At 42.1% G+C, this 25,880-nt stretch overlaps 2 protein-coding genes across 7 annotated transcripts in view; one reads left to right on the top strand and one right to left on the bottom strand.

The window, feature by feature from the left end:
• Positions 1–952: 952 nt before the first annotated feature.
• FAM217A (family with sequence similarity 217 member A) lies at positions 953–14,267 on the bottom strand. Of its 4 annotated transcripts, XM_083747308.1 has the most exons (8): positions 14,031–14,267; positions 13,485–13,752; positions 9,847–9,943; positions 6,577–6,658; positions 6,469–6,494; positions 3,957–4,025; positions 3,759–3,838; positions 953–2,503 (listed from the first exon to the last, which is right to left on the bottom strand). In XM_083747308.1, exons 1-8 carry the CDS (start codon positions 14,098–14,100, stop codon positions 1,324–1,326), a joined length of 1,872 nt encoding a protein of 623 aa, XP_083603434.1. In that variant the 5' UTR covers positions 14,101–14,267; the 3' UTR covers positions 953–1,323. The 4 variants fall into 4 exon arrangements, with proteins under 4 accessions (XP_083603434.1, XP_083603436.1, XP_083603435.1 ...); XM_083747310.1 differs by lacking the exons at positions 13,485–13,752; positions 14,031–14,267 and adding an exon at positions 12,248–12,764; XM_083747309.1 differs by lacking the exons at positions 6,469–6,494; positions 6,577–6,658 and having other exon boundaries at positions 14,031–14,266.
• A 7,198-nt stretch (positions 14,268–21,465) lies between these two features.
• Positions 21,466–25,880, top strand: part of LOC310848390 (testis expressed protein 56-like) — a 30,631-nt gene continuing 26,216 nt past the window's right edge. The window contains exons 1-2 of one of the 3 annotated variants that reach the window (XM_083747435.1): positions 21,466–21,890; positions 25,096–25,279. In XM_083747435.1, the coding sequence (XP_083603561.1) occupies positions 21,626–21,890; positions 25,096–25,279 (449 nt within the window). In that variant the 5' untranslated portion in view covers positions 21,466–21,625. The remainder of the gene's footprint in view (positions 21,891–25,095; positions 25,280–25,880) is intronic. The other 2 variants (XM_083747436.1, XM_083747434.1) reach the window with 2 other exon arrangements.

Genomic DNA, 25,880 nt, shown 5'->3' with positions numbered 1-25,880 from the left:
CTCAAGAGCAGCTTTTGAGGAAAGGGGGGGCTGTAGTGGGGGGGGGGGAGAAATCTAGGAAACACCATTGCACGAGCAGAGTTCCACTTTTACCTTCTTTTGATCCAACTCAAAATCTATTTTCCACCCAAAAAGTCACAACCTAGTAAACAATAATTCCATACTGTGTTTTGGCTTACATTTCTGTCACCACAACCACCTTTTGAAAGTCGGGATTTAAAAAGCAGTTTAAACAATTTATAACACAGTGGATTTACATGCAAAGCATCTCTGGCAGAGGAACTGCCATGTCCAAAGCCTGTTGACTTAACACCAGTTAAGGCAAAAGCTGAGGAAGGACATTTCCCCCCACCCTAAACACCAATGCTCCTTCCCCCCCCCTTCAATTTCCCCTGGAATAATTTTCTTCCTAGTTTGGAATTATTTCAAGGTAACTTGGGAGCCTGCAGATCCAAGGTCTCCCTCAATCTGCACCAGCATACCCCTTTTGTTCTCCCTTGTGTTGTAGACACACTGACAGCAGAGGGGGATTCTGTGGTCAAAATCAATGGGTCTCTAGTGATGGATCTCTCACTCTAGATCTCCCTCTGCAGGCAAAGGGGAAGAGCTGCTCTCTTCTATCATCAACTAGGAGCCCACAGGACTACCTGTTAAATGCCTAAATTATACTGGTGCAAAAAAAAAATAATCTGCAGTGGTTTCCTTTCCATTCTGGCAAATTTCTAAATACGAATTTATTACAAGTGCACAAAAAATCCAGACCAGATATCTAGGTCTTTTAATCTAGATATTATATCTCCAACCAGTAAACCAGATGGCATTAGGATGACTTCAGATGGCTATAACCAAATTATGTTGATTTCCCCTTAGTATCTGATCAGAAGTGTATTGCCTCTGAGCATGGAAGTTACGGTTTTAGCTTATCAATATAAAACTAGAGTAATCCTCTGAAGCCAATTATCAATGCATGTTTAATTCCTCACTTATCTTTTACAGTTTAGAATCACACCAATAGCACAAGGACTACACTTTATTTGCCTATTCAATTTAAACTTTTTTATATAAAAAAACCACCTTAACATTAATTTTTTTAAAAGATAAAGAATACTATGATTACAATTATTACTATATGATAGAAAGGTAGGAATCCTTTTTTGCTATCGGTTTCTTTTAAAATCTTACATGAAAATGTTCTCCCGGAAAAAATAAAATCTGATATTTTCATATAACACAGGTTAAAAACTGGATACAGCTTTCCAAATCACCATTGCTCAATCCTTTTCCTCGAATGCTAATGAATGCCTGATGACTTAGTTCAACAGATCATTGCTGGTCAGCAGGCGAGCATTTTTCTTTTGAAATAACAGGTATGGATTTTAGTTTACTCGTTAACGCTCCATTTTTTCTATAAGGTTTTCGTTTTGTCCTTGGCTGCTTCCATTTTGAACTTTCGCTGTCAGGTAAGGAGTAAGCTACAGCTGCACTGGGTAAGAGCAACTTTGTTGAAGTTGTTTTGACAGCGGATCGAATTTTTGGTGAGCTTGCAGAGCATGACAGAGCTCTCCGTGAGGGTACATTTCTTGAGTCTAAGATTACTGGAGTTTTGGAGCATTTGTTGCACCTACTGCACGATGCTCGGCAGGGCTTTGTGGACGGCCGTGCAGGGGACGATGCTCCAGAATTCCACTTACTATGACAGCGCTGGCAAGTGCATTTTGGCATGTCCAGTTCTTGCATGCAGCAGCCAAAATGGTGAAGATCTCCATCAAAACCTGCCTGAGGACATGAACTATCGGATTGCTTCAGTTGCTTAAACTGGTGTGCATCTTTTGAAAAACTGGTGCGGTTGTTAACAGCCATAGTGGGAGAAACAGTCTCTCTTGTCCTTTCTTTTAATATCGTCAAGTGTTGTAACTTCTCCATTTCCACCAGACGAGAAATTAGCTTGCAAAGTGATTCTTCGAGAGGCGGATTAAAGGATGATTTCCATTCATCAAATTTTGATGAGGACATTTTTTGTAAATCCCAGGTATTGTAAGGCGGGGGAAGAAAATCAGGGTATGAAAATGTATCACTCTCAGATGAAGAGGAAACTTCTTCCTTGACTTCTATAGGATCCGGTTTTAGGTTAACATTCACGTTTTTTAAATATTTCAGCAACTCCTTATTTCTTTTCTCATTTTCAGACATCTCTTTTTCTATTGAAGGCTTGTCCTCTACACTGCCATTTCCTCTTTTCAAACTCGATCTGATTACAGAAAGCATGTCATCACTACTACCATCTGTAGCAGGATAAGCAGTAGAAGCAATGGCTTCGTTTTTTAAAAAATCCCCATCTCCATTTCTATTGCAGTTCTCCAAAGCTGCTTTCTGGGTTTCGAGATAAGAAACTGTGTGGCATCTCTTTATGAAAGACTGCACCAGAGGATTATTAGTGTGGATGAAGTTCATAGGAACATCACTGGAGCTAGACGGCATTTCCCCCAAACGTCTATGGAAGTCTCTGAGGGGGTAAAAGAGAGAATATGGAATGGTATCACATTACCCCTCTAGTGGACAATTTATAGAGCCAATAGCATCATTCATCCTGGATAGAAAAATAAATATATTTGAAGCCTAATGTTTTCAGCAAATTAACACTCAAAAGCAGACAGACCAAAAGAAGGCTCTAGACAAACAATAAGGTACTTCAAGCAGCCCATAACTGTTCTATGCAGTTCCTTGCAAATGGAAGCCGTAGAAGCTACTAGCATAGGATACTTTAAAAATCCACAGAGGTTTAGTCTATCAATGTCTGTTACCACAGGGGAAATGAAGCCAATTTTTAACTTTTAAGCACCATTAGGTTTTAGTGCTCCCATTGTTTTCCCCCCAAATATTTTTTATTGGTTTTCATGTAAATACAAGCATAACTTATAACCACAGTAGCTTGTCCAGTAGTGCATTAAGTTTCATATGCAGTATACAGTACACAAGCAATATGCTGCCATTGTCTTTTTCAAAAGACAGTGGTGGAGGTGTTCAATTTGGATCAGGGCTCTGTGGGGTAGAGGGAGTGTCCAACCCTCTGCCTCCATTCTGCAGGAAGGCCCCCCATAATAAGCATATGGTATTGCAGCTGATACCTATTTTTAAACTTACTGAACGTGTGGTCTTTTTCTATGCTAAAGGAAGAGGGAAGTTTTGGAACTCACAATGGCATTTTAAAGGTCTAACAGCCTGTATTTCCATGCTTTGCTTTGCTGCATGTTTTGTGATTTTAAAGCTCTTCTTGGTGTTCTCTCACCTCAGAGTTCTAGCCCCAAACCTAGATTCTGGCATCCAGGTAATTCTCCTTTTATACCTATTGTTTCCTTGAACCTACAGATAGTAACTCAAGTCCTTTATATATGGGAAACACAGCCAGATGGGCAGGGTATTATTATTATTATTATTATTATTATTATTATTATTATGCAAATCAGGGTCACTGGTTCTGCTTTCTATGAAATAATTTAAGGTTTTTTAAAGAAACAAGTCACACATTCCAGGAAAGGGAAGCAGGAAAAGCATTTTCTTCATGCACAGAACAGCAGCATCAAGACACCATACAACAGGAGACAAATCAAAGTAACAAAGAACTGCAACAGAGGAGTGCTGGTGCACAGCCACCCTAAAGCTGTTGACAATTCCTTTTGATAAATGAAGAAGTGGCTATCTGCTTATGTTTGCCTCTTCTGTTCAGTTTCATTTAAAAAGCTAGGAATACGTTTCTTTACCTGCTCACTGCCTTGTTGCCTTGATTATGTATATAGCTCCAGGAATGATATGGTGCTTGTCTGCAGCTATTTGGGCTGAGCTGAAATAAGCAGAACATTTAAAAACAAAATGCTATTGGTATGCAATTCAGAACAAACACTGGAAATTCAAAAGTAAGTAAACTGGATTGTTAAAACATTTTGGCAAACTAATACTACCTGTGATGTCCTAGTATTTTTGGACAAGCTAAGGGCGGCCAGCTGTTCCATTGCAGCATTATAATGGTCCTGTAAAAGAGCAGAGCCACTTCAATATTTGTAAGGCAGAACATCATTTCTAAAGAATCATGCTTCGTGTTTTAATCCTAAAACTAACCTCAGACCCGGGATGCGGGTGGCGCTGTGGGTTAAACCACAGAACCTAGGTCTTGCCGATCAGAAGGTCAGCAGTTCAAATCCCCGCAACAAGGTGAGCTCCCGTTGCTCGGTCCCTGTTCTGCCAACCTAGCAGTTCGAAAGCACGTCAAAGTGCAAGTAGATATATAGGTACCACTCCAGCGGGAAGGTAAACCGTGTTTCCATGCGCTGCTCTGGTTCTCCAGAAGTGGCTTAGTCATGCTGGCCACATGACCTGGAAGCTGTACGCCGGCTCCCTTGGCCAATACAGTGAGATGAGCGCTGCAACCCCAGAGTCGGTCACGACTGGACCTAATGGTCAGGGGTCCCTTTACCTTTACGTAACCTCAGACCCACCTGTTGGAATGTAGAAATCCTAAAGAGGTTTACTGAAGGATTTGTGTGTGATTCTAGAACTGAATAAGACAAGCTGGCTTGATAGACTTGAGGCACATACGGCCAGAAAGGAGCCATGTATGAGCAGCAAAGAGGAAGCACAGATTTCAAGCTATGTTGCTACTATATATTGCAATGTCCATCTAGTCTTTTACCTCTATTTATGCTACAAATTCAGATAATCTGAAATGTTTTCAACCACCTGAGGCCTTGGATAGACCTTGCTAGAGTCTGAGCCAAGTGATCACTTCTAAAATGAAAGCAAAATAAAGCTTAATAGGGAGTGCAAAGATGACAGCAATCAGTTGTCCAGGTGTCTCAAAGACGCAGAGCTAATAACTATCAACACTTGCACCAACAGAGGTTTGTTTTGTTTTTAAATGACTGTTAGCAGCATATATGTTTGAATGTTTGCTTTAATTTATTATCTGTGCATACTGAATTTATACAGCTGCCCATCAATAAATATTCCCTGGGTAGCTTCCAAAGAAACAAGCGAAATAATGGTAATAATACAATACACCATTATTAAAATTAAAACAACATTACAGTATTAAAATCAACAAGAATCAATAAAAGATGGGGAAATAATTGCAAGAGAAAAGGTATGAAACAGTCTAGATTTAAAACACAATTAAAAGGCTCAAATGAATATAAAATAGTCAACAACAAGCAATAAAAATATGAAAGAAACGCAGTCATGGTTGACTTGTGAATCATCCTTAGCAACAGTGGATGCAGTTATTTCATCTTTATACACTACGGCAGAATTCTTCAATCTTGGGTTCCTACACGTTGTTGGACTACAGCTCCCATCAAACCCAAGCAATTTAGCTAATAGTCAGGGATAATGGGAATTGTAATCCAACATCTGTGGACCCACGCTTGAAGAAGGCTGCACTCTACGATTGTATTTCTTATGAACATCATGGGACAGTCATTGCAACAGCGCAATCTACCAGTGAAAAATCCTGGGATCGTAACTGCACTGCAGTCAAAAAGCTGCCGTGTGTATTGTGGTTCTTGCTATATTAAAAGTGCAGCATGCAAAACTGGAGAAACAAGGGACAAAGTCGTGTGGGGTTTGGCACAACCGCCATTGCTGAAATCGCTTGTTGGCTTTTGTTGCCTGTGTGAACAGCTCCAATTCCACATTTGCAGTGTGGAGTAGAAGAATGGGCTAGAAGTCCATTGTGGCTGTTTTGCTGAGTGTGCTGAAACAACATCATGGGAGAGGTGTCTCCAGCTATCCCATCTCCTGCCTTTGGAAGCCTTGGAAGAAGATGCTGCAGGGGATGGACTGTGAAAAATGTTATGTCTAGTACCAAGGTGAAACTGTCAAGCTCCCTTGTTATTTTTGCTATGGTCAGGAAGTGAAATGTTTTTAATGTAATGCTGTTACAGATACTGCATGAAAATGTTGGGGTTTTTTGCTGTTATACCTGCTTGCCTTTTAAAATTATTTTATTATGAAATTGTTCCCTGTGCTTGTTGATTTCTGAGATGTTTACCTGTTTTGTTTGTTGAAAGCTGCTTCAAGCATGATTTTTTAAAAATGGCAGCATAAAAAAAATGATGATAATGATGATGATGATGATGATCAACATCCCTGCCATGTTCTCCAAATAGAAGCAGCCTTAGATAAACATGTGAAGTGCAATATTACTGTATATCTGCCAAGGTATTCACACAACTTCACTAAGGATGCAATCCTATGTACAATGTCAAGTAGAAAGTCCCAAAATAAATAGGCACTGATTGAGCTGTATGGCAGACAGCTTAAACCTCAATTCTGTTTGTGAAGGAATTGGAAAAATCTTTCAAGGACTCACACCTGAATAATGGATACAAAACTTCCTTTGAAATAAGAATCATGACAAGAAAGCATAGGCTTCTTTAAAAATTATTCTTAAAGGATTGGTGTTTATTTTGTTCTTACCTTATAAAACGCACCTGTAAGAACACCTGTAAAAGACCAAGAGTTGAGTTTTGCTGACAAAAGTTGTTTTATAATTTCTCAGCTTATAGAATATTTGCACTTGCTCACCTTCTCTAGCAATCTTCTCTTCTGATGAATGAAATTTCTTTTCAGCAGAAAAATCAGATTCCAAATTACAGAAGTGTGGTTTCTGTAATGACATTTATCTTATGTTTCACTAACTGCATATATGAAGAAAGGGAAATATATGCTGCATATGAATCTGTGGGTGCAAGGCATCCTGAATTCTAGATAGTGCTAGAATTTAATTAAGGCTGGGATGTTAGAACCGGGGAAATAGCCAGACTCATGTGTATTTAAGGTAGACCCAAGTGTGTATTAGGGTGTGGTTTAAGAGGTGGGGTGGACCCACTGATAAGCCTGTAATTAGCATACGTGAGAGCTAATTCAGTCAGACAGATGTTTTAAATTGTGAGCCCACTTGAATCCTAGGAATTGACATGAGTTAGGTGCCAATTAAGTCAGACAAGCTTCCTTGAGATCATAGCTTGGGAGTGGGGGGAACAAAGAATTATGAAGTATCAAAGGGGCTAAGTGTGAAAAGCACATATTGGCTTCCTCCCTACCTCAGGGGATAAAAGCCAAGGTTTAGAGCAGTGGGTTAATAATAATAATAATAATAATATTTTTTTATTTATACCCCGCCCAACTGGCTGGGCTTCCCCAGCCACTGTGGGTGGCTTCCCAAAAAATATTAAAATACTGTAATACATCAAATATTAAAAGCTTCCCTAAACAGGGCTGCCTTCAGATGTCTTCTAAAAGTCTGGTAGTAGTTGTTCTCTTTGACATTTGGTGGGAGGGCATTCCACAGGGGTGCCACTACCGAGAAGGCCCTCTGCCTGGTTCCCCGTAACTTGGCTTCTCGCAGTGAGGGAACCACCAGAAGGCCCTCGGTGCTGGACCTCAGTGTCCAGGTAGAACAATGGGGGTGGAGACGTTCTTTCAGATATACTGGACCGAGGCGTTTAGGGCTTTAAAGGTTAGAGTTTAGAATGGAAGTTAGGAGATAAGCAGTGGGCTGGACAGAGAGTAAAAAAAAAAAAAAGGAGGATACCGATGTCTGTTTTGAATCTAATGCTATGACTATGGGAGAAGCCAGAAGTTATTGTATTATAATGCTGGAGATCTCTCCATGGTAGACTTAGGTCGCATATATGTGTAAATAAACCATGTATCATAAAGACACTACAGTCTCCGCTACACCCCATTTTCCCAAGGAAACACAGACCCTGGTGAGTAAAGCATGCCTGGAAGCTTGCACCGCTCATGGAGATTGGGGTGCTCTGTAACTCTATCACAGTTTAAACTTATGTTTTAAACAGAGTGGGAACTGATCGAGAATTGTAGGTAGGATAAAACATATAAATCCGTACATTCAAACAACAGTAATAAACATTTGTTACTGTATCTGTTGTTAAAGTGAAATCATATACAGGTTTACACTGATGAAAGCCCCAATAAGGCTTATTTTTATGTAGGCTTGCTGAACAGGCAAACAAAATCCTGCTCCTTCTGCTTAAGATATGCATGGATGAACCTAACTGGGTTTTATTACCCAGTAAACTTCAACAAAGAAACACAATGCTATAAGAATTCTAAGGTCCCAAATATAAAATAAACATTCATAAATGTACAAGGCAAACACATACGCAAGTATATAAGCCAAGTGTCTGAAATAGTACACAAGAGCAGTCCTGAAACCACTTTGACTCTCCCAAATTGACCTCAAATTTTTCTCTGCAAGGAGGAAGGAAATGGCAAAGCGATCCAAAAGCCGTTCAAAACAATGCAACCATAAACACTGGGAGGAGTGTTACAACAATACACTGTACAGGCAGCCCTGCTTTACATGGGCGTAACGTTCCATGGCACCACGCGCGTTGGTGAAATTGTGTATAAATGAAGCCCATTGAAAAAGCCTGCAAACACCCCATTCCGCCCTTTTAGTGGCATTTCAGTGGTGTCTTTATGACATTTCCGGGTCACTTCCGGGTTTGGTGCAATGCACATATACATGGTCAAGTACATTTTGAATGCACATATACGAGGGGCTGCCTGTATATCATAAGTTTTCACAAAACTCATGATCTAAAGGGCTATGTGTGAGGTTCTGTAAGCACACTGGGATTTTCAATTTTTATGCCCTCGAAACCCAATTCTTACAGCCAAAACAAAAAGCTGGAAAAGGAAAGCTGATTTTGTCACTCCCCCACTGAGATCAGAATGGAGGTCAAGACTGACTGCAAGGTTTCCACTCGTGGGATTCAGAGAATTGTAAGGGGGGGGGGGTGCAGGCTTCTAGAACTTCTTTTCTGGGTGACATCATTTGGATAAAATTGGTATTGCGGGGCTCGTGGATTTCATTCCATCACCAATATAATTTGTCCACTGCATAAATCTGTCTACGCAGGAAAAGTTACAGGGAAAGGAAAATACCTACCGTACTCTCATGCTCAAGAGGCTAGCCTTACACATGCTCAAGAGGCTAGCCTTACAATGCACATGTCTAGCTTTGTATCTGGGCTTATCTCTGTAACCTGGGTGCTCCAAGAAGGACTGGCATGGAATGAGATACTTTGCATATTGCCACCAGGAAGTGTAGCTGCACAGCACCACGCATCTTTTCCACATTTAGAAGACTCGATGTAAGAATGTTGTAATATTCACACACACCCCTTCCCCACACCATCTAATAATTCTTTACGAAAGAACAAATATGTCAAAGCCAGCATATAGTCCACTCCAAGAGATGAAGATGGGGAGCTCTGAGAGCTTTCCACATGTCTGCAGCCACTTTGAACCAATAAGCAAATACATTCATGAAAATTATAATTATTCTTACAAATGAAAAAAAGGTTAGTCAGACTTTCTAATTATCAGTTCTGCATCTTTGAGACACCTGAGACTTGTAACCTGGGCCTCGTTTATTTGGTTCTTGGTTTGGTTTGACAGTTTAGAACCCTTTTTACCATCAGTGCAAGATTTATTTATTTTTTAAGTTAAGTCTCAAGCTGCCATTCTGAGTTTTTGACCAAGCACAAAAATACTTAAAGGACAGGATTTTGTTAGTTACTTCCCATTTTTTGTTAACTTGTGCATAACCTTGGAACCTATCAAAAGACAGGCTTTTGTTGTTTTTATTCCACATTTGTATGGCTTTTCCTTGTAACTGAACTGAACTACTCACCTTAAATATAGGGATAATAATGTATTATATTATTAATGTGACAAATTCATACCTACTCGGTCACAAGACTGGATGTGCAGAAGAAACAGAGTTTTAAAGCTGTCTCTGTGACTAAAAGTTTAGTGTACCTGGCGAGAGAAGGTGCTGTTCCCATAAATGCCAGGTATAAAGTCTTCTTTTCCCACTAAGCTAGCAGACTTGTTGTTCTTGCTTCCCCTGACCAACCTAGATGCAGATTAGGAATGAAACAAAAAGATAAAGAAATCAAGATGGGCTAGGCAGAAAAGAGGATCTCCCTAATGACAAACGGCACAACCAAGTCATATTCTGTGCTAGGGTTAGGATTGCCGAAGTCAAAATAAAAAAGATCACCATGGAGTGATCTTGTGAACTGTCCACCAGGAAACAAGCTAATATTCATCTGGGTAGGTTTATGGGTATAAGAAAAGCGAACTGGGAATGGCAGAAGGATATACGACAAACAGCAGATGATAGAGTAAGGAGGGGTGAAAGGTCATATAGGATCCTGCTCTCCCTCCCACGCTCTTAGAGTAAGGTTTGTTCCAACTCCAGCTAACACAGTAACAGGTGAAAGTCATTACTTCTTTTCTTTTCTTTTTTAACAAATCAAAGTGCTGTGATTCAGGACAGCAGAGGAGAGAGTCCTTCTCCAAAAGATTACATTGGGTTTTTTTTTACTTAAAAAAAAAAGTTTGAAAAATAGGAGCATTCCTTTGGGGAGAGGGCAAGGTCTGGCTCACAGTGTTTACTCATAAAAAAGTAAAAACATGGGCTGAGCAGTGACTCTCATGGGGCACCGTGAATGCACACATTAAGGAACTGAAATTAATAAAGCAATAAAATAAAATTAAAATTAGCATTTATTTAACAAAGCCAAAGCATATTGACAGAGCTGGATGACTTTTGCTGTGACTCCTAGCAGTTTCATAGGCACTATCTAATAGGTGACACACGCACAATGACATTCCCATTGTCTGAGGGACTAGAAAAAACAATATTCTTTTTTTTGGAAAGAGGTGCTTTAACCTTATGACATCATCAATAGATTGTCTAGAAGGACCTAGATCTGTAGTGATTTGATAAAAGCATAATGAAAGAGACATGAAGTGTACAATAGGAATAAAAATCAGAAGAAGCAGATATGTTAGGCAAAATCAGGAAGAGAGATGTTGTATATGAGCGGTGGGAAAAGGGACTGAGGCTGTGTACTCATTACTGGCTTAAAGTGCAGCTAAATTGTTTTTTTCTCGATTCAGATTAAAGCTGGTTTGAGAGGGAATGTATCCGAATGCAGTACTTCACAAGAAACAATAGGATATATATGGTGGCTAACACTTGTGCGTACACCACTTCCCAAAACTGCATTGGAAGCACATTGGTTGCAGAATAAACTGGGGTGTGTACATTGCCTTAATCAGGAAAAGAAGAAGCGTGAAGCCCTAGAGTGCTGGGGAAACAACAGGGGCTCATTAATTTGCAGGTATTACTTAGGCTGGGAAAAGAATGAAAGGGAAAATGAGAAATGAGTGCTAAACAGCAATGCACATTGCCATTCGTAATACTTTGGCTGCGCCTTGCTATTTGTTACCCATGCAGCCGCGTTTCTAACAATGCGGAAAGTGGGAGTAAGGCAATTTTGCATCAGACATGCACCCTAATCAATGCACTTTTCTTTCCTTTCTTTCCATCACTTGATCCCTTTGCAACAAATGTAGGTTCCCCACGTCTCCTGTCACATTTATACACATGGCAGGGAGACGGGATTAGCCACAGTTCCCACCGCGGGCGAGAACAAAATGAAAACCAAGCAAGCTGGGGAATGCCAAACTGGTTTTAACCCTCACTTGAGGGGGGGGGAGAAATGTCCAGAGATGGGGTTTTTTGAACCCCATTCCAATCTGGAGGGGGAATACAGACCTTTTCCAAGCGTCCTTATTTTCCAGGGACAGTCCCAGATTTACAGAAGCCGTCCCCATTTCTGATTTGAGCCGGAAATATCCCACTTTTCCTTTGGATGTCCCTATTTTCATCGGAGAAATATTGGAGGGTATAGAATAGGACATCCCTATTTTCATTGGAGAAATGTTGGAGGGATTGTCTCTATTTTCACTGGAGAAATGTTGGAGGGTATGGAATAAGCCCTATTTTCATGGTAGAAATGCTGGAGGGTATGGAATTGGATGTCCCTGTTTTCATGGAGAAATATTAAGAGGGTATGGAATAGGACGTCCCTATTTTTATTGGAGAAATGTTGGAGGGGGCATTTCTATTTTCATGGGAGAAATACTGGAGGGTATAGAAATGGAGCTGAGAAAAGCTGGCTCCCTTGCCCTCCTGCAGGACCTACTGGCTGAGGGAGAAGGAGGAGAAGAGAGCAAGAGAGGCGAGCGTTTTAAGCGAGGCGAACTTGAGGCCGCAGCATCTCCCCTTGGGGAGGCAAGTGGCGCGCCGCTTCCTTGGCGTCGGGGCCTCCCCGTCCCCGCCATCCTTTTGGTCCCCACCCCATACCCAGGCAAGCCCCCGAAACTCCCGCTCGTCTCCGAGGCAGCAGCAGCAGCAGGAGAAGAAGCGGGCTCTCCCCCACCAGCCTCCATAGGGTGGTGCATGGCCTCGAAGCCAGGCAAGGCCTTCGCGCTCCTCCTTCGGGCCCGGGCGCGCGTTACAGGAAAGCAGTCGCCATGGGAACGGGCCGGGGGGGGTCCTTCCTCCTCAGGCGCGAGGCGGCGCCTTCCTGGCCCTATTCCGGGCAGCGGCCAACCTCACGCCGCCTCATATCCAGCATTGCATTTTTTTGGGGGGTGGGTCTCCTTCAGCCCCACAAATTATCCTCTCCTGCCCCTCCTTCTCTGCACCGCCCCCTTTTGCATTTTGGGCATCTCGGCGTCGCCCCCCTTCGCGTTTGTTGGGACTGCAGTTTCTGCAAACCCAACTGCGAGGATGCAAGGGCATCCAGAAGAACCAGGCTGCATTCCCTGCCTCTCCGCCTCTCTTTCCCTCGCTTTCTGTGTGCGCGCAAGGCCGCAGTTATGTGCAAAGGGAAATGGTCGCCTCCTTCAGCCTAAATTGTCAGAGGAAAGCATCTTTCCTCTGGGGGGCGGGGGCGGAAAAATCTACATGGGGTAAGGCGGGGCGGGATGGCTGCATTCGTGTTGTGTTTTTTTAAAGCAGCTTTTGCCCGCCTTCTGTTTTACATTAGCAGTTTCTTGCATGCATGCAGAAGAGGGCACGCGCTTGAGTCGCCAAGAAGTTAGGACCGAGCGACTTGGCGGCTGCAAACCTGCACTCGGATCCCATGCAAAACTTTGATAGCGGTCTAGCAAATGCAAATGCAATTGATGCAAATGCAGATGAGGCTGAGGTGCATGGAAAGAGGTGGTGTGTGTGTTTGATGCAAATACAGTTGAGGCCCAGGTGCGTGGAAGGATATTAGCACTTTCTCTTGACCCCGAGGGATAAATAGCAGCAGATTGTGGGGAGGCGTTAACAGAACTAAGTGATACTGAGGTCAGTAGGGGCTTACTTCCAGGTTAGTTTATGTAGGATTGGAGTCGGAAAGAAAACTGGAAGAGCCAATCAAAAGGTTTACTGCAGCAGGCGCAGCTTAGCCTTAAGCTTGGCCAAAACAAGTGTTGTTGCTGTTTTGTTTCCTTTGTTCAGTTCAGGAAATAATGCCACAGAAACTCTCTACCATATTTTAGTTATAAAGACCCACACATTAAAGCCTTTTCAGTATATGGAAACTTACATGATAGTATTACCAGAACAGTGTAGATCCTCTTCAATATGAGCTTTACTGTATTGTTTTCTCCGAGAATAAAAACCTGGGTTAAAAACATGTGGCGCGGGTAGTCCGCATTCTATGTTTCTTCTTTGCACACAGCTGAAAACCTTTTCATTGGAGTTCCACTTAATTTTATTGCAAGCGGAGTTGCCACTTGGTGAAGGGAATGCAACGTTTGTTTTTGGTAGATAAAGCGTTTGTTGCTTTAATGTCATAGCTAGAACAGCAGTGACTAGGAAAACAGCATTCAAAAACAAAATTATATTTTGAAGTCAGTTTAGCTAGTTATCCTTATGTTTAACTATAGGAAATACTGTCATTAAAAACCCTACGATATGCACGCTCATTTCATACCACATTGTGGCTCATATTTGTAAAAACGTTTTCTTAAAAACAATTCTTTTCTCATAGCTTAGAAATCAGAAGAAACCAAAGCCGAGACTGTGGAAATATGATAAAACTGAGCATTGCTAGAAAAGCTACTTTGCTGTCTCAATTCAGTGAACTCACGATTTTGATCTAGGTACTTCTTTAAGAGCCCTTTGACAGAGCTTAGCGTTTCGGAATTTTCATGTGTCATCAATTGCAGGGCATTGTGACTCGCACTCAAGCTACATCTTGTGCAGCGTTCTGTGATTCTTTCCTTTCCCCTAACCCATTTCTGTCCAACCCATTTCCCCTCGCAAATTAAAAAAGCAGGCCAAGGAGGATGATCTGAACTGGAAGATAACCATGAGGGTCACATGGCCAGTATGCTGATGTCACAATATCATCACAAATCAGATTTGGCTATATGAAGATGTCATGAAACCAATTCAGAGAGAGAAGAATGCTTTCTGTTCTCATCCTGGATGGCTGAACACACTTGCTCCCATCTTCAGCTGCTGCGCTAAATGACAGGAAGGAACAACTTTTTTGCGACTGATGAAAGCTTTAGTGAAAAGCGTTCCTGCTTTAGGCTAAACCAGACATGCCCAAAGTCCATTTTGGGCCTAACTTGGTCCTGTGGCAGTTTATGTATTGGTGCTAAATCCTAAAAAAGGGTTGACCCTCACGCATGTTCACTTCATCAAATCTGGTCCTCTTTGAAAAAAGTTTGGGCACCCCTGGTAAACGTCTAGTATTCCACCAAGCAAATGCATGTTTGCATGTTTCGTCATCTCCAGGGCTCAAGGGAACTAAAGCAGCTTGCAGATCTTAGAGCCTCTGTCTGTGTTCTTTGATAATTCTTGTAGAAAAGGTGAGGTCCCTGTGGCCTGGAGGCAAGCAAATGTCCCCATCTTCAAAAGGGGGTGGGGATAAGACTCGGGTAACTAGCAACAAGTCAGCTTGACACTGATACCAGGAAAGGTCCTAGAACAGGTAATTAAACAGTTTGTAAGCACTTACAATATGATTCTATGATTACCAAGGCAAGGCACTGGTTTCTCAGAAACAGGTCATGCCAGGTGAATCTCATTTCTTTTTTTGATAGAGTTACAAACTTGGTGGACCAGGGGAACACTGGGAATGGAGTATATATTGATTTCAGTAAGGCTTTTGACAAAGTCCCCCATGATATTATTGCAGAAAAACTTGTAAAATGTGGGCCGGGTGAGGTTACTTTTAGGTGGATTTGTGCGTGGTTGACAGACCAAACCCAAAGAGTGTTTACGAATGGTTCTTCATCATCCTGGGAAACGGCGAAAAATGGAATGCCACAGGGTTCTGTCCTGGACCCGTTTTTGTTCGACATCTTTATAAACAACTTGGGTGAAGGAATTGAGGGGGTGCCCATCAGATTTGCAGATGATACCAGAAATTTGCAAAAAATAAGTTTCACTCTGTAAAATGAGACGCCCTATCAAACCAACAGCTTCAAGTTACAAGCAAGGAGATTCCAATTAGACATCAGGAAAAACTTTCTGAATGTAAGATCTGTTCGACAGTGAAACAGACTCCTATGAGAGGTGGCAGACTCTCCTTCCTTAGAGGTTTTCAAGCAGAGGTTGGAAGGCTATGTGTCATGGTTGCTTTAGAGTTGAACTAGATGACCCCCAGGTCCCTTTCAACTCTACAATTCTATGATCTTGAATGAATAGAACCTCCCCACAACGACTTCAATATATAAATGAGGCACCATAGTTAATACAGTGGTACCTCAGGTTATAGACGCTTCAGGTTACAGACTCCGCTAACCCAGAAATAGTACCTCGGGTTAAGAACTTTGCTTCAGGATGAGAACAAATCGCGTGGTGGCAGCGCGGCAGCAGCTGGAGGCCCCATTCGCTAAAGTGGTACCTCAGCTTAAGAAGAGTTTCAGGTTAAGAACGAACCTCCGGAATGAATGAAGTTCTTAACCCAAGATAGCACTATACACTGGACTGAGAGCTTTCACACCTCGCATTAATTCAGGTCACAGTGATCTTCAATGGAGTCGGTTTTCACATTCAACTGCCAGTTACCTAGTGCTTAATAACCAAGTGGTACAGATGATTTCACCATGGTAATGGTCCTAAGTGGCTATATTCCTGAAAATGATTGTGTTCAACATTGCTTTATGGTGTCCCCGAATGAATAGAACATGGTTGGGTATTAATTACAGCAAGCCTCTTTCATATTGGGCTGTTAAGATTTTTACTGATCCTACTTTTGCATCTTTAAAAGAAGTAGGTGAAACTCATCACTTCCCATCTTTGTAGCTGGAAAAGCGTTGCCTATTAAACTTTTATGTGCCAGTCTGCAGTTAAATGCACAGGAGCAGAGCCAGTAAAAAGCTGCCAAGTTTAGTTTCTTAAGATCAGAAAAACAAACTTATCCAAGAGATGTATATGCTGTATAACCAGTAATATATTTTTAGTGTGATCTAGCATTTCCCCAATCCCCAGTCCCCTTCAATACGCCAGTTAGGCAAAAAACATACATATACAATGTAGGATTGATTTCAGTATTCCCTGTACTCATAAAGCCCATTTATTTCTCTTGCAGCAACTTCTCATAAACTGATGTCAGGATTAGGCTTAAATATATTTATGCAATGGGAGTTACTTGCAAGCAGCCGTGCTATAATCAGTTCTTTGGATGTGAAACAGCATCTACATGTTTCAAAATTATAATAATCCCTGGATTGTTAAAAACTACTTTGTACTTGGATTTTTGAGCTACTTCTACACACAAAAAAAGAAGATTGGATGACCTGGAATTGTTCCAAGTAATAAAGGGAATGATTTAAAATGTTAGAGTGTTTTATGAACTGTTAATGGATTTGACCCAAGATATTATACTTTCTGTTACTATTATAGCGATCAGTCCTAATATTACTCATGAAATAAAAGTTACATACGAAAGCCCCATTTTCACATACTTAAAGCTTTGCTCTACTTTATTTTTCCACTGGGGCTGTCCTTCACGATTAATAATCCAAAAAGGATTATGATTTTCCCATTGAAGAAAACCATTGTCTTATACTAGTTTATAAAAGGAAGGAGAAGGAATGTTTGCCCCAGTTTTCAAATTATCTATGTCCTGCAAGTTTTCTATTTTAAATAAGGAAGTGACACAGGCATCATGTATTATCACCCATTGCTCTGTTAATCACTCCATTTCCAACTTTCTCACAGAAAAAGACGTGCCTCATCAAACAGACCTTCCTATGAGTGCATTGGACAAAAGTCAGGCTATTTATTGTCTCACCTTCATCTCCATTATCAGATTTCTTTGTGTATAAGTAACCACGTCCATTTAGCTAGACCTACTACTACTTATTTCACATAATTCTGAAGCTAAACTTGGTCAGCTTCCCCAGCCACTCTGGGCGGCTTCCAACAAAATATTAAAATACATTACTTTGACACTGGTGGTTGCACAGACCTGACTACATACCTTGTCCACATCCTTCAGCCGCATCAGCTGAAACCCATTCAACAAAACTGGACAAGACTGCACTCCAGACACTCAATTTGTAAGACCAGACACTCAGTCATAAGACCAACTGAACGTGTCTAAAGTGCTAGGTGCCCCCTTAGTACACACCACTTTAAAATAATTTAGAGTACATGTAACTAGGAACACTTAACAAATAGTTTATAACCAACTATGGCCAAGTAGGGATGCGGGTGGCGCTGTGGGTTAAACCACAGAACCTAGGACTTGCCGATCAGAAGGTTGGCGGTTCGAATCCCCACAACAGGGTGAGCTCCCGTTGCTCGGTCCCTGCTCCTGCCAACCTAACAGTTCGAAAGGACGTCAAAGTGCAAGTAGATAAATAGGTACCGCTCCGGCAGGAAGGTAAAGGGCATTTCCGTGCGCTGCTCTGGTTCACCAGAAGCAGCTTAGTCATGCTGGTCAAATGACCCGGAAGCTGTCCGCTGGCTCCCTCAGCCAATAAAGCGAGATGAGTGCCACAACCCCAGAGTCAGTCACGACTGGACCTAGTGGTCAGGGGTCCTTTTACAGTGGTGCCTCGCAAGACGAAAATAATCCGTTCCGCAAGTCTCTTCGTCTAGCGGTTTTTTCGTCTTGCGAAGCAACCCTATTAGCGGCTTAGAAGAAGAAGAAGAAGAAGAGTTTGGATTTGATATCCCGCCTTTCACTCCCTTTAAGGAGTCTCAAAGCGGCTACCATTCTCCTTTCCCTTCCTCCCCCACAACAAACACTCTGTGTGGTGAGTGGGGCTGAGAGACTTCAAGGAAGTGTGACTGGCCCAGGGTCAGCCAGCAGCTGCATGTGGAGGAGCGGAGACGCGAACCTGGTTCCCCAGGATTACGAGACTACCGCTCTGAACCACTACACCACACTGGCTCTCTAATAGGCTGAGCGGCTATTAAAAGCTTAGCGGCTTAGCGGCTAAAAGGCTATTAGCGGCTTAGCGGCTTAGAAAAAGGGGGGGAAGCAAAAAAAATCGCAAGACTCGCAAGACGTTTTCGTCTTGTGAAGCAAGCCCATAGGGAAATTCGTCTTGCGAAGCGCATCGAAAAGCGGAAAACACTTTCGTCTAGCGGGATTTTCGTCTTGCGAGGCATTCGTCTTGCGGGGCACCACTGTACCTTTACCTTTATGGCCAAGTGTGGGCAAATGGTTTGAAAGACCTGTCATGTTGGAACTGCTTGATTTTCTTCTTCCTGTATGATAGAATTGCCCTGACAAAAATGATAGTTGCGCCTAAGCAAACCTAACCTTTTTAAAGTTTTTCCCACAGAAATTCCTACCAGTATTTCAAATTCTGGCAAGCTAGACTGGGAACTTTTGTATTTTCCTGTAGAAGGTCATAGACCTTCAAGGTTCTAAGGTATAGAAAACTGAAGGATGGAGATTGGGGAATTCTCTTATTGAAATTATTCTATGAAGCTTACCAACTTTGGCATCTGCTATCCTGTATTAATCACTCAAGAGACAGACAATGGGTAAAGACAGAGCATTCTTTATTGCAACAATCCAACCCACAACGCAATCAATTAATTAAAAAAGAAATTGACAGTAGTTTAAAAGTGCGGGACAATACACTGAAAACAATTTTGAAGGCCAGGAAGCATAGAAAGGAAACCTTAATGTTGAGTAATCTCCCTGTTATTCCTGATATATGAACATCACAATTCTATTCAAAGGACATAGCGTAACAATAAAAGAAAACTATTTGGATGAGCCTCAAGACTTTTATATAAATGCTAAACCAATTCCCAGGGATCCTGACTGGACTGATGTGGTAGCAAAAGTCAGCAAATTTATCTGACAACAGCATATTCTTCAACAAGGCACTAGGGATTTCACACCATTTGAAAATGTATGTCTCAATCTAGGTGAACAAGAGAAAGGGTTAATATCTAATTTGCACAGTCTGTTAGATAAACTGGACACAGGATTTTAAAATACCTTTAAACAGTTGTGGGAATTAGATTGGAAGTCAGCTGGGTATCTCAGATGAATGTTCGGTTCCTATGTGGGGTAAATTGCCTTACAAAACCACTTTGGCTAAAAGAAATGCTTTTGAAAATAATACAAAAATGGTACCTAACACTGGTGAAAATTGCAAGAATGGGTAAGTCTCACCTGCCGGGGGTGAGGCAGGGAAGGTGCAGGATTTAATAGCTCACGGGTGGCGCTCTGGGTTAAACCACAGAGCCTAGGGCTTGAAGATCAGAAGGTTGGCAGTTCGAATCCCCGCCACAGGGTGAGCTCCCGTTGCTCGGTCCCTGCTCCTGCCCACCTAGCAGTTCGAAAGCACGTCAAAGTGCAAGTAGATAAATAGGTACCGCTCCGGCGGGAAGGTAAACGGCGTTTCCGTGCGCTGCTCTGGTTCGCCAGAAGCGGCTCAGTCATACTGGCCACATGACCCAGAAGCTGTACGCCGGCTCTCTCAGCCAGTAAAGCAAGATGAGCGCCACAACCCCAGAGTCGGTTACGACTGGACCTAATGGTCAGGGGTCCCTTTACCTTTTAACACATATGGAGTGGGATTGCAATAGGGTGGCAAGATTTTGGACAGAAGTGTTTCAGGACGTTGCTAAAATTATGGGAAAGCCTGCAAACACCCCCCACCCCACCTGAAACAGCTTTGCTAAGTATATTTGATGGAGTTGATCAATATTTATTGTATGAACACTTAACTGGCTATTTACTAACAGTATTGGGGATAGTGGCTGCTAGAGGTTGGAAGAATGCCATGAGTCCATTTCAGTGGAGATAATCCCTTCTCAAACTAGCTTATTTATTTCATGCCTTTCATATTAGGTGAATTGTGGTGAGGGGTGGCTATGTTTTGGTTGGGCTTATTGTGAATTCTTGTCTTTCTGTTGATATATGTAAAATTTAATAATAATTTTAAAAAGCATGAGGGGGAAAAAGCACCAGGACAGTGAAAGACAAAAGTGAAATGAAATGAAATATGGCAAGAATATTGGCCCAGAAAACGTGACAGAAGAAAGATCACAAAGTTTATGACCAAAGCTGTCCCAACACAGCCATGCTTCTAGAACAGGAGTAGGGGATCCATCTATTGGCAGATGCACACCATACATTTAAAGCATATTCACTGCACATTTAAACCGCATGACTCGCCACCCCAAATCCTGGGAACCGTAGTTCTCCATTTCGGAACTACAATTCCCAGCGCCCTTAACAAATTATAGTTCTCAGGGTTCTTTGGGATGTGCTTTAAATGTGTGTTGAATGTTAAGGTGTGGTTCTGCCACTGCATAGAGATTTCCTTATAACCAACCATTATATAAATTTTGTTTAACAACAACAACTGTTCTGTCTAGCTAAAGCAAAATTTGGCTGACAGCGATTATGGAGTGGGGGGAATGGTAGCTGGTTTTGACCTATAAATCCTTAAACGGCTCAGGACCGCAATACCTCAAGGAGCACCCCTTTCCATATGAACCTACCCGGACCCTGAGATCATCTTCTGAGGCCCTCCTTCATGTGCCTCCTCCTCGAGAGGTCCGGAGGGTGGCAACATGAGAACGGGCCTTCTCTGCAGTGGCTCCCCTTCTGTAGAATGCTCTCCCCAGGGAAGTTCGCTTGGTGCCTTCATTATACACCTTTAGGCACCAGGCAAAAACGTTCCTTTTTAACCAGGCCTTTGGTTAATTTGATTGACATTGTATGCCCTTTTAAAATGTGAGAGGTTTTTTTTTGGGGGGGGGGGAGTGTTATAGGGTTGTTGTTTTTATTTTGATTATGTATTTTGTGGTTATATACCGTATGTTTCCGTCTATAAGACGCCCCCAAGAAAACACCCCTCAGCACTACCTGTGTATAAGACAAGCCCCAATTTTAAACCTAATTTTTTGGTAAAAAAAACAACAAGTCTTATACATGGAAAAATACGGTAGTTTTTATTTTATTCTGTGAACGGCCCTGAGACCTGTGGGTATAGGACGGTATATATATTTAATAATAATAATAATAATAGCTACATTGAGCATGTTCCTACAATATAGTTTCATCCACCGAACTCCTCCCCGTCCTGTTTGTGATGTCACATTGCTCTTGTGATGTCTGGAATTCATAGCAAGGGCTGGAAAAAGCCTCTGGCACAGAAAGAGAAACAAGCATGTTTGCTGTGCTCTACTGGGTGGTAGCTACATTCCTAACAAACCTTTTTGAACAAGAAAAGAGGAATAAATATGCCTGTGAAGACCTCTCTTCCGAACTTGCCGCCACTCCCCACGAACCAGAAAGCAAGCAAGAGAATCTTCAGTTCAGGCACCAGGTGGGTGACAAGATCTAAGCTGAACTTGCCACCGCTGGTCATTTATCAGAAATTAAGCAGCTGCGATAAGGAGGAAGACATATGTCAGGTGTTCCAAAAGCTTTCCGCACTTTGTGGCAACTTGCAAGACCCTCTGAGAGAGCTGCTTCTTCGGTGTGCTTATGAAGACCAGGAAAAAAGTACGTGCAGACTATATTTGGCATCATTGGAAATAAGAGTTGCTGGTCCTAATGTCCGCACGCCAGGCTCTTTTTAAGGGACAAGGTTAAGGAGTGGGTTTAAAGAAGAGGAATATGAAAACATTTACTGAAATGAAAACTTGGAGATATATAACTGTCAGTATTACTAAAATGGGAACAGAGATTGACAGTGTTTAAATAGCCTTTGGACAGGAAAGGTACAGCTATGCTGGTAGGAAGCTTAGAACTAAACAATATTTATGACCTAAATACAAGGCCTTTAGGTTGAAGGGGATGCATGCCACAGGCAAATATTATTAAACCACATTTTCACATATTAATATAGCAATTATGTGGCTGGTTCAGAAAATGAACGCCTTGAGTCACAATTTCTTAGCAGCTACAGCCTGAAACGGTGTGTCTGCTCTTTCACAAGGCAGAGGATAATGAAGGCCAGAAATGGCTTTAATAGTACTTTGCAGAAGATTAAAGAAGTGTCTGAAGTGGGGATAAAGAAAGGATTGTATTTCAATAAAATTAATCCTCCCTAGATAAAGAAAACTTCGACACTGTCCATCTGGAAAAAAATCAATTCATTATTTTGGGAGACAGGCATGTTTCATTTGCTGGAGACTTTAAGAGGTAAAATATAGAAGGGTGGGGGATGAAAAGAGATTGAAAACGAAATCTCGCATATTCCTGGACAGAAAAACAAATAACGAGAAGCATTCAAGCTGTGCAGCTTTGATTTAAACAATGTTCATGGTAGCTTGATATGATAATTCCTTCCCCATTATGATATTTGTTAAGTTAAAAGATATATTGCTTTCTCATCCCTCCCCAATATAAAATATCCACCACCTCTAAAAGTAGTATCACATCATTATAAGCATTTTGCTACTCTAAGACAATGGTCTTGTCTATTTTTGCTTCTACTCCTATATACACTTCCCTGGGAGTAAGTGCCACTGAAATCAATATTTTTGGGTAAATTTCCATAAGAGTCAACTGTAAGTCATTTTACCCAATAACAGTGCTAGATGATTCTTTCACATTTATAATAGGTGCTCTTTAAAATTTAAAACAGTTTAAAAATACAAAAACCATACAATTTAATGACAACTTACAATGAAACAGAATTTTACTGCAAAGCCTGCATAAACCTACTGCCACAGTTCAGTGCAGTTGTGCAATGAAAGTCAAACGAACCCCATGAATGAGGTAGAAAACAGTTTCATTTGAATTCATCATCTGCTTTGTGGGCCATAAGGGTCAAATGCAGGCTATCAACTATAGCGTCCAAGTCAGTACAGATCCAATCAATTTTACAAGCATAGTGCTGAGCAAATTGTTCAGAGTGGGCAGTTGAGTAGTCTAAATCAGGCTTCCTCAACCTCAGCCCTCCAGATGTTTTGAGACTACAATTCCCATCATCCCTGACCACTGGTCCTGCTAGCTAGGGATCATGGGAGTTATAGGCAAAAAACATCTGGAGGGCCGAGGTTGAAGAAGCCTGGTCTAAATTCTCCTAATGTGGGCCAGAGTGTAAAAGACCCCTGACCACTTGAAACAGCTCTGTTGGACAGCTCCTTGCTGATGCAATGGAGGCAGAGAAAAAGAAGAAGAGTTTGGATTTGATATCCCACTTTATTACTACCCGAAGGAGTCTCAAAGCGGCTAACATTCTCCTCTCCCTTCCTCCGCCACAACAAACACTCTGTGAGGTGAGTGGGGCTGAGAGACTTCAAAGAAGTGTGACTGGCCCAAGGTCACCCAGCAGCTGCATGTGGAGGAGTGGAGACGCGAACCCGGTTCCCCAGATTACGAGTCTATCTCTCTTAACCACTATACCACACTGGCTTTCATGCCCTACACTGCCATGGAATGGGTATTCAAAGAAACTCTGGCCTGTATTTGGCCGCACTCCTAAGTTTTCCACCAACATCACTTTAGTTGCAGTCTCATGGGTTTCATTGTCATCAGTTCCCCACAGAACCAGGAAGCCTGGTTTGGCTCCACTTCATGAGAGGGGATTCTCAGGGGAGATAGTGTCCATAGCCACAGTCAGGCATAGCCAAACTTGGCCCTCCAGATGTTTTTAGAACTACAATTCCCATCACCCCTGACCACTGGTCCTGTTAGCTAGGGATGATGGGAGTTGTAGTCCCAAAACATCTGAAGGGCCAAGTTTGGCCATGCCTGGCCACAGTCATTTCTCCATTCCAGAGAGCCACTAGGGCTTCAACAGAATCACCTGCCGAGGCAACAGGAAACTCCCCATGAGCAATCAGGAAGCCATCTGGATCCCTCAGTCTCCTTAATCGGCCCCCCACCTTAATCGGTCATCTTAATCATCTTAATCGGTCCCCCACCACTGCAGAGGCTCTGAGTTCTAGCAAGTGTAAACCCCACCAGGTAGTGTGATCTGACCATGACAAAAGAACTATAGAAAGTTCCTCCACTCGTAAGACCACCACTGTCCAAGCCAGTGAGGAAAACCAAGTCCAGAGTGTGCCCTGCAGCATGGGTAGGGTCCAAAATTACTTGGGACAGACCCATGGTTGTCATGGCTGACATGAAATCCTGAGCCACTCCTGACAGGGGAGCCCCAGCGTGAATGTTAAAGTCCTCCAGCACAGACCTATGGATAACTGGGAAGTGCCAGCAACATGGTGCTCCTGAAGAAATATCTGATTATGGAACGGCTGGCTAGTGCACTGTTGCAACTAATGACAAAGATGGTTGTGCCCGAGTATTTTGGGAGCTAGCCCTATATCCAGTCTGATCTGTAGGGAGGCAAGGATGTATGGGAGACCTTCTTCTGCCCGCACTATCGTTGGAAGGCCACCTCTGTCATTTGATAAATCTTGCATGGGGACAATCTATGGGAGGCCAAAATGATCAAAATGAACTTCTGCAAAGAGGTCCTTCTATTCAATGTCTACATCCACTGTTGCCAGTCAGGAGCTGGATGGAAGATAAACTGCTGGACCAGAAGATCAACCTCTGGTATCTCCCAACACCATGTAATCTGCTGGAAACTCTGGGGGTTCAGAGACCATTCTCCCTGATCAGATGAAGTTAGTTGCTGTTAAAGGTACAGCAGCAGGAGAAGTAAAATAAAATAAAAATGCAACAAACCCCATTCTAATACTGTATACTTAAAGCAATAAACCATTCCTGTTTTCCACCCCTCCCTCTTCAGGTTACAAGGTCTCCTACTTTGACACGTTCGAAACAGCTAGCGACCTACTGCAAGGAGCATACTGTTCACCAGAGCCAGATCACATGCCCCTAACAAAAAGATTTCTTTCCAACAAGATTGCCAAGGAACATAAAGCCTTTGGGGTGTACAGACATGATGCTCCACTGGCAACCATAATTGCAAGGTAGGATATTATACAAAAGTGTTTCTTTTTTCTTTTTGAATGCATCTATTGTATAACTTATTTTTTGTTTAGGGATACTTGTATCCTCTACTTTCTTTTTGTGGGGGAAATGTTCCCCACCCCAAATCTCTAATAATATAGGTGCACACTCAGTTTCTAGCTAGAAAGCCCATCACATTGCATAAACAGAAAGGTTTCTCTGTCACCAGATCTCCTGAGACTGCAATGGAAAGGTGACTATCACCACTGCCCGCTTCCCCCTTGGAACAGAACAATGAAGTTATTCCAGGATTATTTTGCTATATGGACACAGTTCATTCTCATTTTGCTTCTTCTCCAGTGACCAAAGGCTATGTTGATACAGGGTTTATAAACACATAACATCTATCAGTATACCAAGAGGTGTTTATGGCTTTAACTGTCTGGAAGACATACGCAACAAGGCAATGGAGTTCCGATTTTTTAATGGTTGGGACATAAAGACAAGGAATTTCTCCAAGCATTTGCATGTCAGTAGGATCGCACCTGAAAATGAACACTGTTGCACTAATGCAATGGAGAGCACAAACGCTTTTAAAAAAAGACGAGACTGCTGATCAGC

This window comes from Podarcis gaigeae (assembly GCF_964106915.1).
Source record: "Podarcis gaigeae genome assembly, chromosome: 7".
In the NCBI taxonomy this organism is placed as follows: Eukaryota; Metazoa; Chordata; class Lepidosauria; order Squamata; family Lacertidae; genus Podarcis; species Podarcis gaigeae.
This window is presented reverse-complemented; position numbering and strand designations above follow the sequence as displayed.